General features: G+C 52.3%; 1 protein-coding gene across 1 annotated transcript; it reads left to right on the top strand.

Annotated features, from left to right (window-relative positions):
* Positions 1 to 358: 358 nt before the first annotated feature.
* Positions 359 to 14,961, top strand: LZTFL1 (leucine zipper transcription factor like 1). Its single transcript, XM_029917600.1, has 10 exons — positions 359 to 510; positions 2,770 to 2,894; positions 5,125 to 5,319; positions 6,778 to 6,838; positions 8,192 to 8,263; positions 9,629 to 9,694; positions 9,781 to 9,858; positions 12,106 to 12,282; positions 13,443 to 13,546; positions 14,553 to 14,961. The coding sequence occupies exons 1-10, from the start codon at positions 508 to 510 to the stop codon at positions 14,569 to 14,571; spliced, it is 900 nt and encodes a 299-aa protein (XP_029773460.1). The 5' UTR covers positions 359 to 507; the 3' UTR covers positions 14,572 to 14,961.
* The last annotated feature ends 928 nt before the right edge of the window (positions 14,962 to 15,889 follow it).

The following is a 15,889-nucleotide window of genomic DNA, read 5'->3' as shown; positions in this document are numbered from 1 at the left end:
GGGCGCCCAGGCCAGGCCCCGGGAGACCACGGAGACGCGGGGAGTCAGACGTCCAAACCACAGCCCTCCGCACCCCCAAGCCTGGGCAGGGCGCGCCAGCCCTTCCCCGCACCCCGAGGCTCCGTGGCTGGCAGTGTGGGGGGATGGGGGGGCGCGCGCCAGAACCTGGGGGTCCTGGCGGCCTCTCCGCTCCCGTTACCATTGGCAACGGCAACGGCCGCCCAGTCTGCGTGGCGCGAGTAGGTGGGACTCGCAGTCTCTGGAAGCCAGTGCGCATGCGGCGGTTGGCCGCTCACCCTGCACTTCCTGTCGCGTGATCTTGAGGACCAATAACAGTGCGTCAGTGGGGCGTCACGTGTCTCCGTTCCCATTAGCAACCGGAGGCTTCCAAACAAGCTGCCCTCCCTCCGCCTCTTCTGCGGCCCAACAGGCCTCGGCGACCCCCGGGCTTGGCGGGGCTCCGCCGGGCCTCTCCCGCTCCCCTGGGCTGTGACTCCCGCCGCCGCCATGGTGAGTAGGCGGCCGTGCGCCGCCGTGCGCGGAGGAGACGCCGAGCCGGGCCCAGTGCGGCCCCGGGGCCTCCCGGCCGCCGAGGCTCCGTTACCCGAGGCCGGAGCCCCTCCCGCGTGCTGGCAGCGTCTCCCCGCCGCGTCGGGTCTGGCCTCAGCCCTACCTGCGCCGGCCCGGCCAACTCACACCTCGAAGGTGGCGGGCGGTGGAGGGAGCTTCAGGGGACACACAGCACACCGCGCAGGGCGGGGTTCTCGCTCTGGTCCTAAAACTCCCAACGCACCCCGCCTCGGACAGCACGAACCATTGTGTACTACAGTGAGTTGAGGACGAGAGCGTGATTGAATCCGACTTTCGGATGCGAGGGCGACGTTAAGAGTCCAAGCCCTCCGTCGCACAGCTGAAGGAACTTGGGTGCTGTAACTGGTTTTGACCTGTTCAGAAGAGGCCAGGTTTTCCGAGGTGCGGAAACGTCCGCATCCGTCTCTCCGACGAATACGGCGTGGGCAGCCGTACTTAGGTCAGTGCGCAGTGCACAAGTTAGGCTCCGAAGAAAGGATGAAGCCAGAGTTGGGGGGCATCATTGAAATGGGCCACTGAAATGCCTTGGCAAAGAAACGAGAGTAACAGTGTCAGCTGTACTCAAATTTAGAAAAAATTTTTTAAATGTTTTATTTATTTTTGAGAGAGAGAGAGAGAGAGAGGGAGACAGAGTGCAAGCCGGGGAGGGGCAGAGAGAGAGGGAGACACGGAATCTGAAGCAGGCTCCAGGCTCTGAGCTGTCAGCACAGAGCCCGAAGTCGGGCAGAAGTCAGATGCTTAACCGATGGAGCCACCTAGGCGCCCCAAATTTAAACAGTTTTTATGAGACTGAGGCGCTGCCTACTGCGCTAAGGAGGTACCTTAAACAGTTTTTAAAATAAAGAAGTAAAACCCCTGGGTAATTCTAAAACAAAACAAGACAAAAGAAAAAGTTGCTGGTGAGCTTTACAAAAGCAATTTGGGTAGGTATGGGTTTAAGGACCAGGTGATTGGGGATAGCCAGGGTAGAGGGGTGGGGAAATGCGAGGGTAGTTAGAGGGACTCTCGGGGTTGACGGGTTTTGTGTGTTTTTGAATAAGTCTTCCCTGGAGTCTGAAGGAAAGAAGAAACCTATAGAATGTCAAGAGGGGAGAATTATTAGTTAAATAAAGTCCTCCGGGGGTTTGAAAGAGAACCGAATAAGGTCCGAAGAAGTGACCTTCAAAAGGAGGAATGCCCTTTAAGCTCATTTGTTGGCACATCTGTTGCTTGTGGGGCCCTGTACTTAGCACCCAGGGTGGCAGTACCTTAGGGAACCAGGTGGGCAAGGTCCTGAGCTTCAGAGACCTGTGTCCTAAGGAAACTGAGACTGCAGAGGGGATGCAGAAAAGCCACCGTGAGGGACATGGGGGCCGAAGGAGATTGTGCTGGCTGGCCTTGGCATTAGCTTCTGACACTTGGAGGGAGTGACAAGCCTGAAAAAGAGGCTCGGAAGGTAGACCTTAATCTCTTATAGGAAGGCTGTGATGGTTCATCATTCTTAAAATAGAGATCATCCCTGACTCATATAGTCCGTACATTAGATGTTCAATTGTGTAACACCCTTTTCTTTTTAGCATAGCTATAAAATGGAAAAAAAAATTTCATTAATCTCTAGGTCAAAGTTTTCAAGATCTCATGTGGTTTAAAATATTGGACCAATGAATGACTATTTCAAAAACCCAGTACCTTTTTAAAGCTGTATTAGCTAGGGAAGGTTAAGTTGCTATCATAGATACCCAGAAAAACAGTGGCTTAAAGAATACCGACATGTATTTTTCACTCCACGGCCCTCTCGCTGCTCACCTAGGTCTGTGGGTCCACCAAGGCAGTTAGGGGTAAGGGTCTCTTTCATCGTGCTGCCCACCTGACCCCCAGCACATTGTCTGCGAGCTTCAGCCGAGTCACCACCCCTCCGGGCTTCAGAGAAATAGGTGTGGGGAAGACATGACCTTGTCGGAAGGCCCATGCTTTGGGGGTAACCTACATCTCTTCCACTCATGCCCAGGACAGAGCAGTGGTCCTGTGGCCACACCTGGCTGCCTGAGGGGCTGGGAAGTATTGTCTAGTTGGGCAGCCATTTGCCTGGGAAGAAGGGAGGAGCAGGATTTCGTGGACATGTCGCAGCGTCTGTTGTATTTGCATCGTTGGTTCCTTCATCACGCCTCCAAGACTAACAATTACTTTCCTCTCTCGTAGGCAGAGTTGGGCCTAAATGAGCACCATCAAAATGAAGTTATTAATTACATGCGTTTTGCTCGTTCAAAAAGAGGCTTGAGACTCAAAACTGTAGATTCCTGCTTCCAGGACCTCAAGGAGAGCAGGTATCAGAGGACTTGAAAGAGCACCCGGGGAAACGTGCATGCCTCCTGGGAGCCGGTGCGGGGCAGGGGCCGTCCAAACCATTGCCGGGGTTATCGTGACCGGTTCCTCGCTGAGAGTAGGTGCACCGGGCCCATGGATGCGTGAGACGCAGGAAACCGGGTGGTGGCGGGAGCAGCCTATTACCAAGCATGTCCACAGGGTAATTATGAGGTTGCCAGCTTTCCAAAGGGCCGTCAGGAAGTGGTGAAGGGCACGTAGGTTAATGGTTGGCTTGCTGTATTAAAGATCCCAGAACTTTGATTACCTGAGGTAGTAATTAAAGCATTAGAGCTGTAAGGCATGACAGCTAGCGCAAGACGAAACCTACAGCGTTCATACTGAGGACTCCGGAGTGGGGGACAGCAGACAACATGGAAAGGTTTGGACACCCAAACTGTTCGTGGGTGTCCAGCAAGAGATGGGCATTCGTTTGGTTGAGCCAGTCCTGGGATATGATTAAAGCCCATAGAAAATTCACGTTTGATCTAGAGAAACATAGGGAAACCAATGGAAGCAAAGGCCTAAGTAATAAAGAGCCATCCGATTACTCGGGGATCAGACTCTGGCACAGTTAAATAGCAGATGAGATGGAAATGAGAAAGGCCTCCACGTGAGCCACGAGTGTCACGAAGCCCCGTGCTGCACGCGATGGCGGGCGCCATTGGCTGGGACCCATCTGGGTCCCACCCACGAAGGTAATCTGGTCCGCTGTTTCCTGACCCCAGCAGGGGAAAGCAACAATCTCATTGGCCCGGCTGTGAGCCAGAGATGACCCTTCATCACTCACTTTATATAGCGGGTACCTTAATTGCTGTTCATAATCATGAACTTGGGTTGCCAAAAAAGAAAAGTTGAAGCAGATTTGGTTTGTTCTATTAAAGAACAGAGGAAGATCGTTGCTATATTGAATCGGGATGCTCACTACAAATAGTGGACGTTTTGGTTTTTTTGAGACTGGCTAACTTCTGGCTGAGTGCAACATTGAACAGTGGTATCAAATACTGCTAACTTGAGAATGACTCTGAGAAGACTTCGGTGCACCTCTCTTCACGGTGTCCTTTTGGATGTGAGGAAGACGTGGAACCAGGGCCGGGGCCAGCACGCTTATCCCCTGAGCGGCTGAGGGCTGGGGCCAGGCGGGGAGAGACGGGCTTACTGTCAAACTGTCCTTTCCATCAGGAGCTTTTTTGGGATTTGGCTGTTGGGCATGTTGCTAAGATTCCTGGAGATGATTGTGGGTCTGAGTCACCCCCACATGGGAGCAGGGGCCTGTCACCTCCACCCTCTGAGCCTGCAGCCCCTCCCCCCCGCATCTGTGACACCAGGGGATTGAAGACATTGGCTCTGAAGTTCCCTCCCAACCCAAACCTTCCCTGTGGGAGAGTGGCTTTGAATGCTCTTATTGTTGATGACCATTTTTATGGGATGGCCAGGACTCAGGAGCTTTACCTAAGGTAGTTGTCTTGGTTTGGACTTGGTTTTTCATTCGGACCTCAAGAATGCCAAGAGAAGGGCACCTGGGTGGCTCAGTTTCAGCTCAGGGCATGATCTCGCGATTTCATGAGTTCAAGCCCCACATCGGACTCTGCGCTGACTGTGGAGCCTGCTTGGGATTTTCTCTCCCTCTCTGTCCCTCCCCTACTCATGCTGTCTCTGTCTCTCTCAAAATGAATAAATGAGGTTAAAAAAAGAATGCCAAGAGAAGCAACATATAATTATTTTCTTATAATCATTTACTAACATTTGGTTCATACAATTATTGAGATGCTAGACAAATAATAGAAAGGAAAAATAATACCTTCTAGGGGGCTTTTGAAACTGCTGAATGTGATAAGACTGATTTTTAGTGGAGATTCAAGTAAAAAAATGTTTAAACTGAAAAAGTAAAGAAAAAAGTAAAAGTCTGGGGGAAATGTTTCTTGAGCACAGACGTTGCATTAGAGGATGTGCACCCCCACAGTCTGATCATTTCAGCCGACACCAGAAATTAACTGAGCTTACAAGAAAAGTTAACTGAGCTGAAGGTATCTTCAGCATGTTTCATTTATAAAGGAGACTGTTCCCAAAGAGATTTCCACAGTAACCCTGTCCCCCCTCGGATGACCTGGATGTGGGCTTCTCAGTCTTATTTTCTTTTGTAAATGGTGTGGGCTGATCATCCGGAAGTCAGGGCCCGTGGTTTCTTCACAGGCTGGTGGAGGAGACCTTCACCGCGGACGAGGTGGCCGAGGTCCTGAGCGCGCTGCAGGCCGTGGTCAACAGCGAGCTGGAGTCCGAGCTCATCAACACGGCGCACACCAACGTGCTGCTCCTGCGGCAGCTCTTCGCTCAAGCCGAGAAGTGGTTCCTCAAGCTGCAGACGGACATCTCGGAGCTGGAGAACAGGTGCTCGCGTTCGGACCCGCAGCTGGGGTGGTAGAGGCCCGGGCGTGGCCTCAAGAGTTGGCGAACCTCTTCGGTGCTCCTCTTCTCTCTTGTCTCAGGGCAGGGGGCCTGAGGAAGTGGGGGGCGGGAAGCAGGAAAGCGACCTCCTGTGCTACCCGGTGTCCTCACAATTTCATTTCTCTGACTGCCACGTGCTCTCAAGGCACTTGAGATGCACGGGATGGCCTTGCAGCGTGGTACTCGCTATTCCTGCCCGTTTCTTTGCGTTGTAATGATCCGTTAGAGATAATAGGTCAATGAGGAGTGGAGATTATGAAACAAATGAAAAATTAATTCAAATACCATCAATTCAGATGGGACTGCAATTCTTTCTTATAATTACATTTTAAGTTATACACTTTAAAATAGGAAATGTAAAAAAAACAATTTATAATCTCAACAGCATCAAAGAGCTCATTAATTTAAAAAAGGTAAAATGAGGGGCACCTGAGTGGCTCAGTCAGTTAAGCATCCGACTCTTGTTTTTAGCTCAGGTCAAGATCTCACGGTTCCTGGGTTCGAGCCCTGCAGCTCTGTGCTGGCAGAATCTGCTTGGGACTCACTCACACACTCTCTCTCCCTCTCCCTCCCTCTCTCTCTCCCTCTCCCTCCCTCTCTCTCTCCCTCTCTCTGCCCCACCCTCCTTCCTCACACACACACACACACACATGCTCCCTCCCCCTCCCTTCTTTCAAAATAAACAAACATTAAAAACAACAACAAATAAAGGTAAAACGCATTTAAAACTTAGTCTAAGAGAAGCTGGGCCAGAAATGAGGACAGCCTGGCCACATTGCTGTGGGTCCCGCTGGGCCGGCCTTGCAAGCCCAGTGGGGAAGGAAGACTGGTTGGGAGAGTGGTTACCGCATCCCCTCCCCAGTGCCCGCGTAGACGGCCCTCGGGACCCGGACCCCACCACAGCGGGGCCCGGAAAGGGGACAGCCTAGTGCCTCGTTCACGCCCAAACCACCTTCCTCAGAGAGACAGTGTTTTCCTTCCCAGCAGGTGCGAGGCTCTTGCAGCGGGTTCCGGGAGCTAGTCCCGTTTCCCCAGACGACTTTATTACAGCTAATTTGCCTTTCTGGAACCTAGCGTAGCTAACGATAGATGTAGATCATGTTGTAGAGTGTCTCCCTCGAAACCTCAGAAATACAGAGCAGATCTGTGGTCACATCGTAGTTTCGTTCTGGCTGTTACAGGGTGTGCACAGTGGGTGCAGGGGCCTGGGTGCTGGGGATCTTCAGATCCACTCCATGTGGGTCGGACTCGGGCCACTCGTAACTAATGTCATTTGTGACAGGGTGCTGGCCCTGTTCTCCCAGGCCTGTCGTAGGAGATGAGCACCGGTGATTTTATTCTTCTGTGTCAGGGATACAAATCTATTTTAAACAAATATTTTTTCATGTTCGTATCTTCCAGAGAATTATTAGAACAAGTCGCAGAATTTGAAAAAGCAGAATTTACGTCTTCAAATAAAAAGGTAATTTGGCATTGCCCTAAGTCCACGCCTCCGTAGCCAGCGTTGACCCCCTCGAGTTGCTCAGAGCATTCAGAGGTGAAAGTGCAAACCCGCAGGGGAGAGCGTGCGATTCAAGAGCAGGATTCAAAAATTCTATTTTTAGGCAAAAGAAGATAAAGCTTTGGAAGTAACTGATAACTGCTTCTGTCTCCCCCCTCCCCCCCCACACACAGACTCTCACACTCACAACACTCACACACACACAGTCCCTGCGGCCCACCCCCCTCCCTGCCATACAAGCTCTTTGCTCAGAGGACGCGGAGCATGGCCGCACAGCCTCTAGCGGGTGGCCTGAGACAGCCGCGCCCTATTGGAGACAATCCTAGTGGTGACTGGTGACCTACTTCTCTTTCCAGTCATCCTCCTTATTTGCAAGGAGCCCTTAACTAGAGGTGGCACAAGCACCCCCTGGTGGCAGACAAGGATACCGCGGAGATGAATCCGCGGACCTGCCGAGGAGGCGCATCGCGTCCGTACACCGCGCTGAGGACACTGAGGACGTGCGCGGTGTCTAGTCCAGGCCGCGGGGAGGACGCAGTGTCCTTACTCCATGCCGAGGACGCGCGCCAAGTCCTTACGCCGTGCCTCACAGCACAACCTGCCACTCACTCCTTTGGGGCTCACGTCTGGGTCAGAGGGCGCGGAGTCACTTGATAAAGCGGGTTCCTAAACGGCCGGGATGTTGGGGCCACGTTCTCCTCTGCCCGTGCTGTAGGTGCCTCATGCAGTTTTCCCAAACTCGGGGCCCCACAGGCTGGAACTCCTGTCCCCGGACCCTGGGCCCCGTGCTCCGGCCTCCAGCACCTTCCCTCCTTGCTTTCGCCCCACCTTTCCCTTCCACCTGTAGTTTTGTAAAGGATCCGGGAGGGTGGGTTTTGTTTGCATCTCTGACTTGTCCGCGGCGCCGTGGGCCAGGCACTGTGGTCATCACTGGGACGTAGCAGAGAACCACGCCAATACCCCCCCACCCCCCGGGGAGGTGACACCCCAGTGGGTATGCTTACATGGTGCTCTCCACTTAGAAGGTGCGAATGTTGAGGGGCGCCTGGGCAGCGGCTCAGTCGGTTAAGCGTCCGACTTCGACTCAGGGCATGGTCTTGGGGTTTGTGAGTTCGAGCCCCGCCTTAGGCTCTGGCTGATGGGGTGGAGCCTGCTTGGGATCCCCTCTCTCCCTCTTTGCCCTTTTCTCCCTCCCCCCCAAATAAATACATAAAATTAAAATTTAAAAAAAAAAAAGAAGTGCAAATGTTGAGTGAGTAATTACGTGGTTTCTTCTGTGGTGATTCGGTTTGGTTTCTCTCTCTTTTGTGCCAGCCCATCATAGACCCCATGAAGCCGAAACTTGCTCCACTTAATGAGGGCGGAACAACGGAACTCTTGAACAAGGTAGCGTCCCTCGCTTTGAGCAAGGCAGGCCCTCTCCTCCGGGGCCAGCACAACTGTGGGGTGGGGACACTGAGGGAGCAGCAGCTGGAGTCGGGCCCTGGTCCTCGGAGGGTGATCGGTCCACTGTAGTCGCTTTATTTCATGGATCCCGTGGGCCAGAACAGGGCGCTCGCCTTCCAGAAAGTCTGAAGTAGCTCTTAATTGCGTCTTTTGATGGTCAAGCCAAGGGCATGGCGATTGGGACAGTGTTTGTTGGTGGACATTGGAAGTTTACGGTCTGCAGCTACAGCGATGGGATTTTTATTAGGAGGTTAACGAAAGTTCATCACTAAGCTGCGAGTGCTTTCCATGACCCCTGTCTTCTCAGCATTACGCTGGATGCTATTAGATAAAAAGCAGTGTAGTGCGTAGTCTCTTGCCCTCCGAAACCCTATAGTCTCATTGAGAAGGGAGAGTTTATATTCTAGAAACAGATAGGGGAAGGCTAACCCTGTGTGCCCCAGGGTGGCGGAGAAGGCAGTTCCGGACTGAGGTTGAGGACAGATTTGGGGGAAGGTGGCTCTGAGCTGGGCCAGAGGCTAAACACAGATTAAGTTGTCCTCGGGAAGACAAGGGGACGTGGCAGACCGGAGACTGGCGGGGGCAGCAGTGAGGGGCCCGAGGGAGGCCGCCGTGGTTTGGCACCCCGTGCGCTGCTCTCTGGGCTGACGCGTGTGTCTAGCGGAGGGAGGAGGAGGCTGGGCTCCCTGCCGGCCCTCGTGACGGAGCTGCTCCGAGCAAAGGCCTGCGGCCGAGTGCAGTTAGAAGCACCTCAGGGCTTGGGTGTAGACTGTCCACTGACAAAGACTGTGTCCTCAGGGGCGCCTGGGTGGCTCATCCGGTTAAGCATCAGACTCTTGATTTCAGTTCAGGTCGTGATCTCACAGTTTGCAAGATCGAGCCCTGCATCAGGCTCTCTGCTGACAGTGCAGAGCCTGCTTGGGATTCTCTTCCTCTCCCTCTCTCTCAAAATAAATAGAAGTTTAAAACTTAAGGGGAAAAAAAAGGCTGTGTTTTTAGGGTAAGTGCAGGTATTGGCCGGGAAAAGCCCCAAGAGTTGCAGGACCAGCTGGGAGAGAGGGAGACTGTGGAAGCAGCTGAGAGCAGAGGCCTGACCATGAGGCAGGCTTAGAGCCCGCAGGTGACTCCGGTGTGGGGCCCGGTGGGCTGGGTGGAGCTGGATGTCGCCAGGAACCGGGGCACACAGATGCGGGCAGAGCTGACCAGTAATTAAGTTTAGTTTTGAAATTAAACTTTTAAGCAAAACAGTTTGAAGTATTAAAGAGACGGTAGCTAAAATAATAAACCTTGGATTTACTCACAAAGGAAATCGTACGACTTCAAGAAGAGAATGAGAAATTGAAGTTGAGGCTCAGGACGATTGAAATACAGGTAACCGAGAAATGCTTTACCAAAACCATTGAGAGAGCTGCTTCCAGAATAAATACTGAGGATGTTTTGTTGAACTCGGATTCCAGGCAACACACGCGTTAGATGAGAAGTCAAAACTGGAAAGAGCACTGCAGGACTTGCAGCTCGACCAGGGGAGTCAGCAGGTGAGAGACGCTGGAATGCAGGCGATGGCACCGAAACAGCCTGTGACGGTTGGTGACCCACTCGGGACGGTGCGAAACATCGCATCACTCCATCGTCGCCTGAAGCTCGTAGGATGTTACACGTCAGTTACCTTCCGCTTGTTTTTCTAATAGAATTAGTAGCACAAAGGTACAGCCCTAACGTGAAGTTAGTTACTTCCGTTCTGCCCCACTCTGCCTCTTCCCGAGGGAGCCCACCACTGTCCTGCGTGGGGACGTCCCTGTCCAGCAAAGGCCGGGTGGGGGCCGCAGGGGCAGGGCCGCCACTCACATGCTTCCTGGGCCCGAGAGCCCACCAGCATACAAGATGTCCTGACGTTTGTCCTGTTTAGCTCTTCCCCCTTTTACCTTGACGTTCCGATTACAGTAGGGGGAAAGGGAAAGAAGAAAGGAGGAGTTTTCAGTTCATTGGATTCATATTCGGTTTTATTACACAGAACTTCTGATGACGTTGGCCTTCAGCGAGTGTGACAAAACAGGGTGAATTTACTGGGTCTGCATCTTCCAGCTTACCTCCGGCTGGAGGCACTCCTGTAATGCACTGACACCCGGTGGCGGCTCCCCGGGCCTGTCCGAGGGGTGGGACCGAGTACTGCGCGGGTGGCCTTGGGGGCACTAGACGCTGCCGCAGACGTCCTGTCCGCGGGACGGCGTGAGGGAATTTCCAGCGGAGCACCAGCTTTTCTGGGGTGTACTGTCATTGCAGGGGTCTGCTAAAGTGCCCCCACTTGCGTCTTTGGACTTTTATTGTTACACTTCTTCATGGAGAACTTCACACTCATACTGAAGTGGAGGGTACGGTGTAATGTGCCCCGGTGCCCCTCACACAACTTCCCTGTCACCTGGGGCTGGCCAGGCTGCTTGCCCGCTTCCCTCTCCTTCGCCCCTCCCCGCAGGGCTTTTTTGAGGCAAATCTCAGATATAACATCATTTCGTCTGGAGATATCTTTAAAATAGGATAATTCTGGGGTTCCTGGGTGGCAGTCTGTAAGCATCCGAGTTTGGCTCAGGTCATGACCTCATGGTCCGTGAGTTCGAGCCCCACACTGGGCTGTGTGCTGACAGCTCAGAGCCTGGAGCCTGCTTGGGATTCTGTCCCCCTCTCTCTCTGCTCCTCCCCTGTTTGTGCTCTGTCTTTCTGTCTCTTTATCTCTCAAAAATCAATAAACATTTAAAAAAATAAAAAATAAATTAAAATAGGATCATTCTGAGGTGACTAAAAAAAATAAAGGAGAGATCTATGATTTTCAATCCTGTATCAAGGACCATAGATTTAGAAAACACAGAACTAAATATTCTAGAACAGCTTTATAATTTCTCAAGAGTAAAACAGTTGCAAACATGTTTTGGCTGAAGAATGTACCTTAAAAGCCATTCTGGACTTTGCCTCAACTTTAAATTTGGGCCAAAGAAAATACGTGCGTGCTTTCACTCGCTGCGTGGAAGTAAAATCTTTGTAAGGACCAGACTTCAAACATGAGTCAGGAGTTTCTCTGGTGTTCGGGGTTCTGTTCCTTCTTCATAGTTAGCAGTTATTGACCATTTTCCGGTCTTAGTAAAACAGCTGTTTCCGTTATAAACGTATCCAGTCAAAAACAAGACCCGGCTGCTTTGATCACGGTGACCAGACGTGCAAGCACGAGAGCGCATCAGTTTAAAAAAACTTAAAAATCCTATAAATTCAGCACACCATATAATCAGTGAGCATTAATTAGGCTCTTGCAATATTTTAATGTGAATAATGACTAAGACATACGTCTATTGAATTTTTGATGTAAAGTTTTGGTATTAAAATTTTTGTATCAAGTTGATTATTTCACCGTCTGTACCAGTCAGCGTTCTTCAGGATTTTTTCTAAGTTGGCTTTGCAAACCTGACACCTGTCCGCCGGCCCCCACCCCCGACACACACGTCATCAGATTTCAGATCGCGCCTCTCTCTGTTCCTCTATGGGATTCCAGCCATGCACAGATGATAATTTGCAGATTTGGAGATCTGGGACCCCTGGGTGTCTGCCGCGTCCAGGACACCGTGCACTGGGGCTGAGGGTGAACTGGGCACGCCGGCGACCCTCAGGGACCTGGAGCTTCCCCGGGCTGGCAGGGGAGGCCGGCGTGCGCACGCGGAGCATTTGCCCTGCTGTCACGAGGCTGAATCAGTGCTGTGGAAGTTACTGATCGGATGTGACAGCGGGTGTGTTTTTCATAGGATTCGATCAAGGCCCAAGACTTGAATGACTTGGAAGACACAGTTGCTGCTTTAAAGAGTGAGTTTCAGAAGACACTTAACGACCAGACAGAAAACCAGAAGTCCCTGGAGGAGAATCTGGCAACAGCCAAGCACGACCTGCTCAGGGTTCAGGAGCAGCTGAGCATGGCTGAGAAGGTCAGATGCGCTGCCGTGTGGGTCCGCCCAGGTGGGGGCGGGGGTGACGGGGGTGGAGGACAGCTGCGGGTTTACCGTTATTCCTCAAGGTGGCAGCCAGCGTGTCTCTGGCACATAAGTATCTGTAGTAACAAAAAGTCTCCACTCCTTCCTCCGGTGTGGCAAAGCACTCCTGCCCGGATGGCTTCCGTGCACCGCCCCACGCCCTGCCCATCCCCGTGCCCCATGGCAAAGGGATGGGCGACTTCTCTTTAAAGGATTCTGTGCCTTGGGGCGCCTGGGGGGTCTCAGTTGGCTAAACATCTGACTCTTGATTTCATTCGGCTCATGTCATGATCTCACAGTTTGTGAGTTCAAGCCCCACATTGGGCTTCATGCTGGCAGTGTGGAGCCTGCTTGGGATCCTCTCTCTCCTCTCTCTCTGCCTCTCCCCTGCTTGCTCTCTCTGTCTCTCTCTCAAAAACAAATAAACTTTAAATTTTTTTATGTCTTTTATTTATTTTTGAGAGACAGAGAGAGACAGCGCGAGCAGGGGAGGGTCAGAGAGAGAAGGAGACACACAGAATCTGAAGCAGGCTCCAGGCTCTGAGCTGTCAACACAGAGCCCGACGCGGGGCTCGAACCCACGAACTGTGAGATCATGACCTGAGCCGAAGCTGGACGCTTAACCGACTGAGCCACCCAAGTGTCCCAACAAATAAACAGACTTTAAAGGATACTATGCCTTGTTATTAATTTATATGAAACGTGTAGAGAACTGGATTCTTCAGTTTAGGAATTAGACTCTTAAGCGTCCGGGCACTAACATGTAACAATGAAAAATCCTCCAGGAATACTGACATGACTGCAGGGTCTGGGGGAAGCTCGTGCTTCTTTCTCCTGAGAAGGCGTTTACTGTCTCAACCAGATGCCCCGCGTCTAGGGTACAGTTCGCCCCAGTGCTCCGCTAACGTTGTACGCATATGCAGTTCTATGCTGACAGTGTTCCTTCTCACTTGAAGGAATGTATTTTTAATAAGTAAATTTAAGAAAGAAATTAGAAAACAACATAAGCATAAGAGTATTAGTAAAAATAAAGCCAAAATATGTGTTTTTATCAGATGTGTTCCTTCTCTCCTTTACCGTCTCTTAGTAGCGCACTGCCCTTTTTCACTGCACAGGAATTAGACAAGAAATTCCAACAGACAGCAGCTTATCGAAACATGAAAGAGATTCTCACCAGGAAGAATGACCAAATCAAAGACCTGAGGAGAAGACTGGCCAAGTAAGCCTCCCGATCCCGTGTGGCTCTTGGGTCTGCCCCCTGCCGGGCTGATGCTTGTTCTTCGTGAAATCTCAGCTTGTGTCCAGAGAGGTCAGGCCAGCGGCTGGTGGCTCCGTCATCTTGTCCAGCAGCCTGCGTTCAAGGAGAGCCTTGTCCGGACCACCCGCCGGGGCTAGAACCAGAGGCGCACACGACTACGCTAGGCCGCTCTTGGCAGGGCGTCATTGAAGCAGAACATCAGAAAGGAAACCCAGCCGGCTCACGCGAGGCCTTGGGCCTTCCTCCTCGGGAGGGAGAGACCGGGCCTGAGACCGGGCCGCACGGTCCCCGCTGTGACCGCTGGGCGCTAGAGAGCTGAAGCCCCAGCGGGTGGGCACCGTGGCCAGCGTGGCCTAGGAGTCCCGGCTCCGCACGACGCCCAGGGAGCGCCGGGCCCGGTTCCAGGAGCCCACCCTGCGCAGGGAAGCCTGCAGCTGTAGTCCCCGCCACGTGGGCACCGTGCAGCCGCAGCCGCCCCGTCCCCATGGGGTCTGCTCAGCACGCTCGTTTCCCTTGGCGGGAAACGCAGCGGCGCGTTACCTTTACCTGGCTCCCAGGGGCACGGGGCTGGAGAGTGAATCCAAGACCCAGCTCATCTTTAAAGAAGAGCGTTGGTCATCTTTCCCTCGCCTGGCCCTATCAGCCCTCTGTCCATCTGCCGGTCCGGGGGATTCCTGAGTTCCCCCCCGGGCTCAGCTGTCACGGGCCTCAGTGCCAGCCAGGGCCACGTGGGGCCCGGAGGTGTCTTCACGCTCGGCCGCTCCTTTCTCCCGCCTGCTGCCAGCCGCCTCGGTGTCCCCGTCGCGCTGGGCCGGGCTCCCCTGGAGCCATGGTAGCGAGTGAAAAATGAACGTCACTGGGTTGGTCACCGGAGATGTGGTGCATAAACTCATTTGCTGACGACGGTAACAACAGAAAGTATCGTGACGACATGGTCTTCACTGAATTTTTTTTTATCTCTTTCCAGATACGAACCTGAAGATTAAAACCCAAAGAGGAGTTCTCCCGGAAGCCGCCACAGCTAGAAATCCAAGCGGTCTCTCCCCTCAGGCACGTACTTTGAAGCAGTTTGTTATATCCCCTCTCTTTATTTTTCTAACATATAGACTTTGCTCCTACGGTTCAGAGCCCCACCCCCCGTTTCAGTTACCTGGTGGAGCAGAGGGGAGCCTGCGGGCCGATCCCGGCCGATGGCCCGACCCCTTGCCCAGCTCTCCAGTGCAGTGAGGTTTCTGTGTGGTGCAGAAGAGATTTTGTAGAGCGGAGGAAGAGCCTTCTCCTTCCGCATTAGCTCACAGTGCACACCGTTTCACTGAGTGTTATAAAAAGTTACTAAAGATAGTTACTACCAATAAACCTTATTTTTCAAAATTTAATTCCTTTTCTCTGTGTCATAAAAAAATACATGAATGCCCTGAAAATGTGACCACCAGCTCTTGTAGGCAGCACTTTTACCCGTTAAAAGGAAAATGAACAGCCACCACGGTTCAGTTAACGCCCATCTCTCCAGTGAGACGCCGTGTTTCTCAGAGGAGGGGCGGACTTTTTTTGCAACGCAGCTTGCGTGAATCTGCGTTACTGCTGGAGCCGTCAGATCCGTCCTGCGCCGCCCAGTTTAAGAAAGTGTCTGGACTCAGGGGGGCGCCCAGGTGCCCCAGTCTGTTAAGCACCCGCCGTCAGCGCAGGCCACGATCTCGCGGTCTGTGAGTTCAAGCCCCACATCAGGCTCTGTGCTGACAGCTCGGAGCCGAGAGCCTGCTTCTGATTCTGTGTCCCCTTCTCTCTCTGCCCCTCCCCTGCTCACGGTCGGTCTTTCTCTTTCTCTCAAAAATAAATAAACATTAATATTTTTTAAAAAAGTATCTGGATTCAGAATAAATATCAGTTTCCAGGATATTCTTTTAAATTACATGTTAAATAAGAATACTTGTAAAATGACTTCTGTGCAACATGAACTCAGTTCCCAGACCAAAGACTCAACTTTTGATCATAGTTTATTTATATGCATCCACAGTAACTGCGCTTTCAAGCAGTTCTGATTCTGTTTCCACTGGTTCTGCTTTTCCTTGAGTGGTTTCGGATAAGTCATCAGAAATTAGGTGTCTTCTGTGCAACGACAGGCCAGAAGGACCGATAAAATACGATCCACGGAGCGGCAACGCGTCAGGAAGCAAGCACGTACTCTTACCACGTTATTTAGAAAGTAGTTGTTCCATTTCCAAAAGCAGAGTGTCACGCCCTAAGTGACTGCCCTCTGCTACGGGGCCATCTCCCTTCCACAAACGTGAAGATTTTATTCACCAA

The sequence above is a fragment of the Suricata suricatta genome, chromosome 12 (genome assembly GCF_006229205.1).
Source record: "Suricata suricatta isolate VVHF042 chromosome 12, meerkat_22Aug2017_6uvM2_HiC, whole genome shotgun sequence".
Lineage (NCBI taxonomy): Eukaryota > Metazoa > Chordata > Mammalia > Carnivora > Herpestidae > Suricata > Suricata suricatta.
The sequence above is the reverse complement of the archived record's forward strand: the minus strand, read 5'-3'. Positions and strand labels throughout refer to the sequence as shown.

Bases quoted from the DNA above. Each gene is read 5' to 3' on its own strand.
- LZTFL1 (XM_029917600.1), top strand. The intron at 2,895-5,124 runs GTATCAGAGGAC...GTTTCTTCACAG, and splicing joins CAGGACCTCAAGGAGAGCAG to GCTGGTGGAGGAGACCTTCA. The intron at 8,264-9,628 runs GTAGCGTCCCTC...TTACTCACAAAG, and splicing joins CAACGGAACTCTTGAACAAG to GAAATCGTACGACTTCAAGA.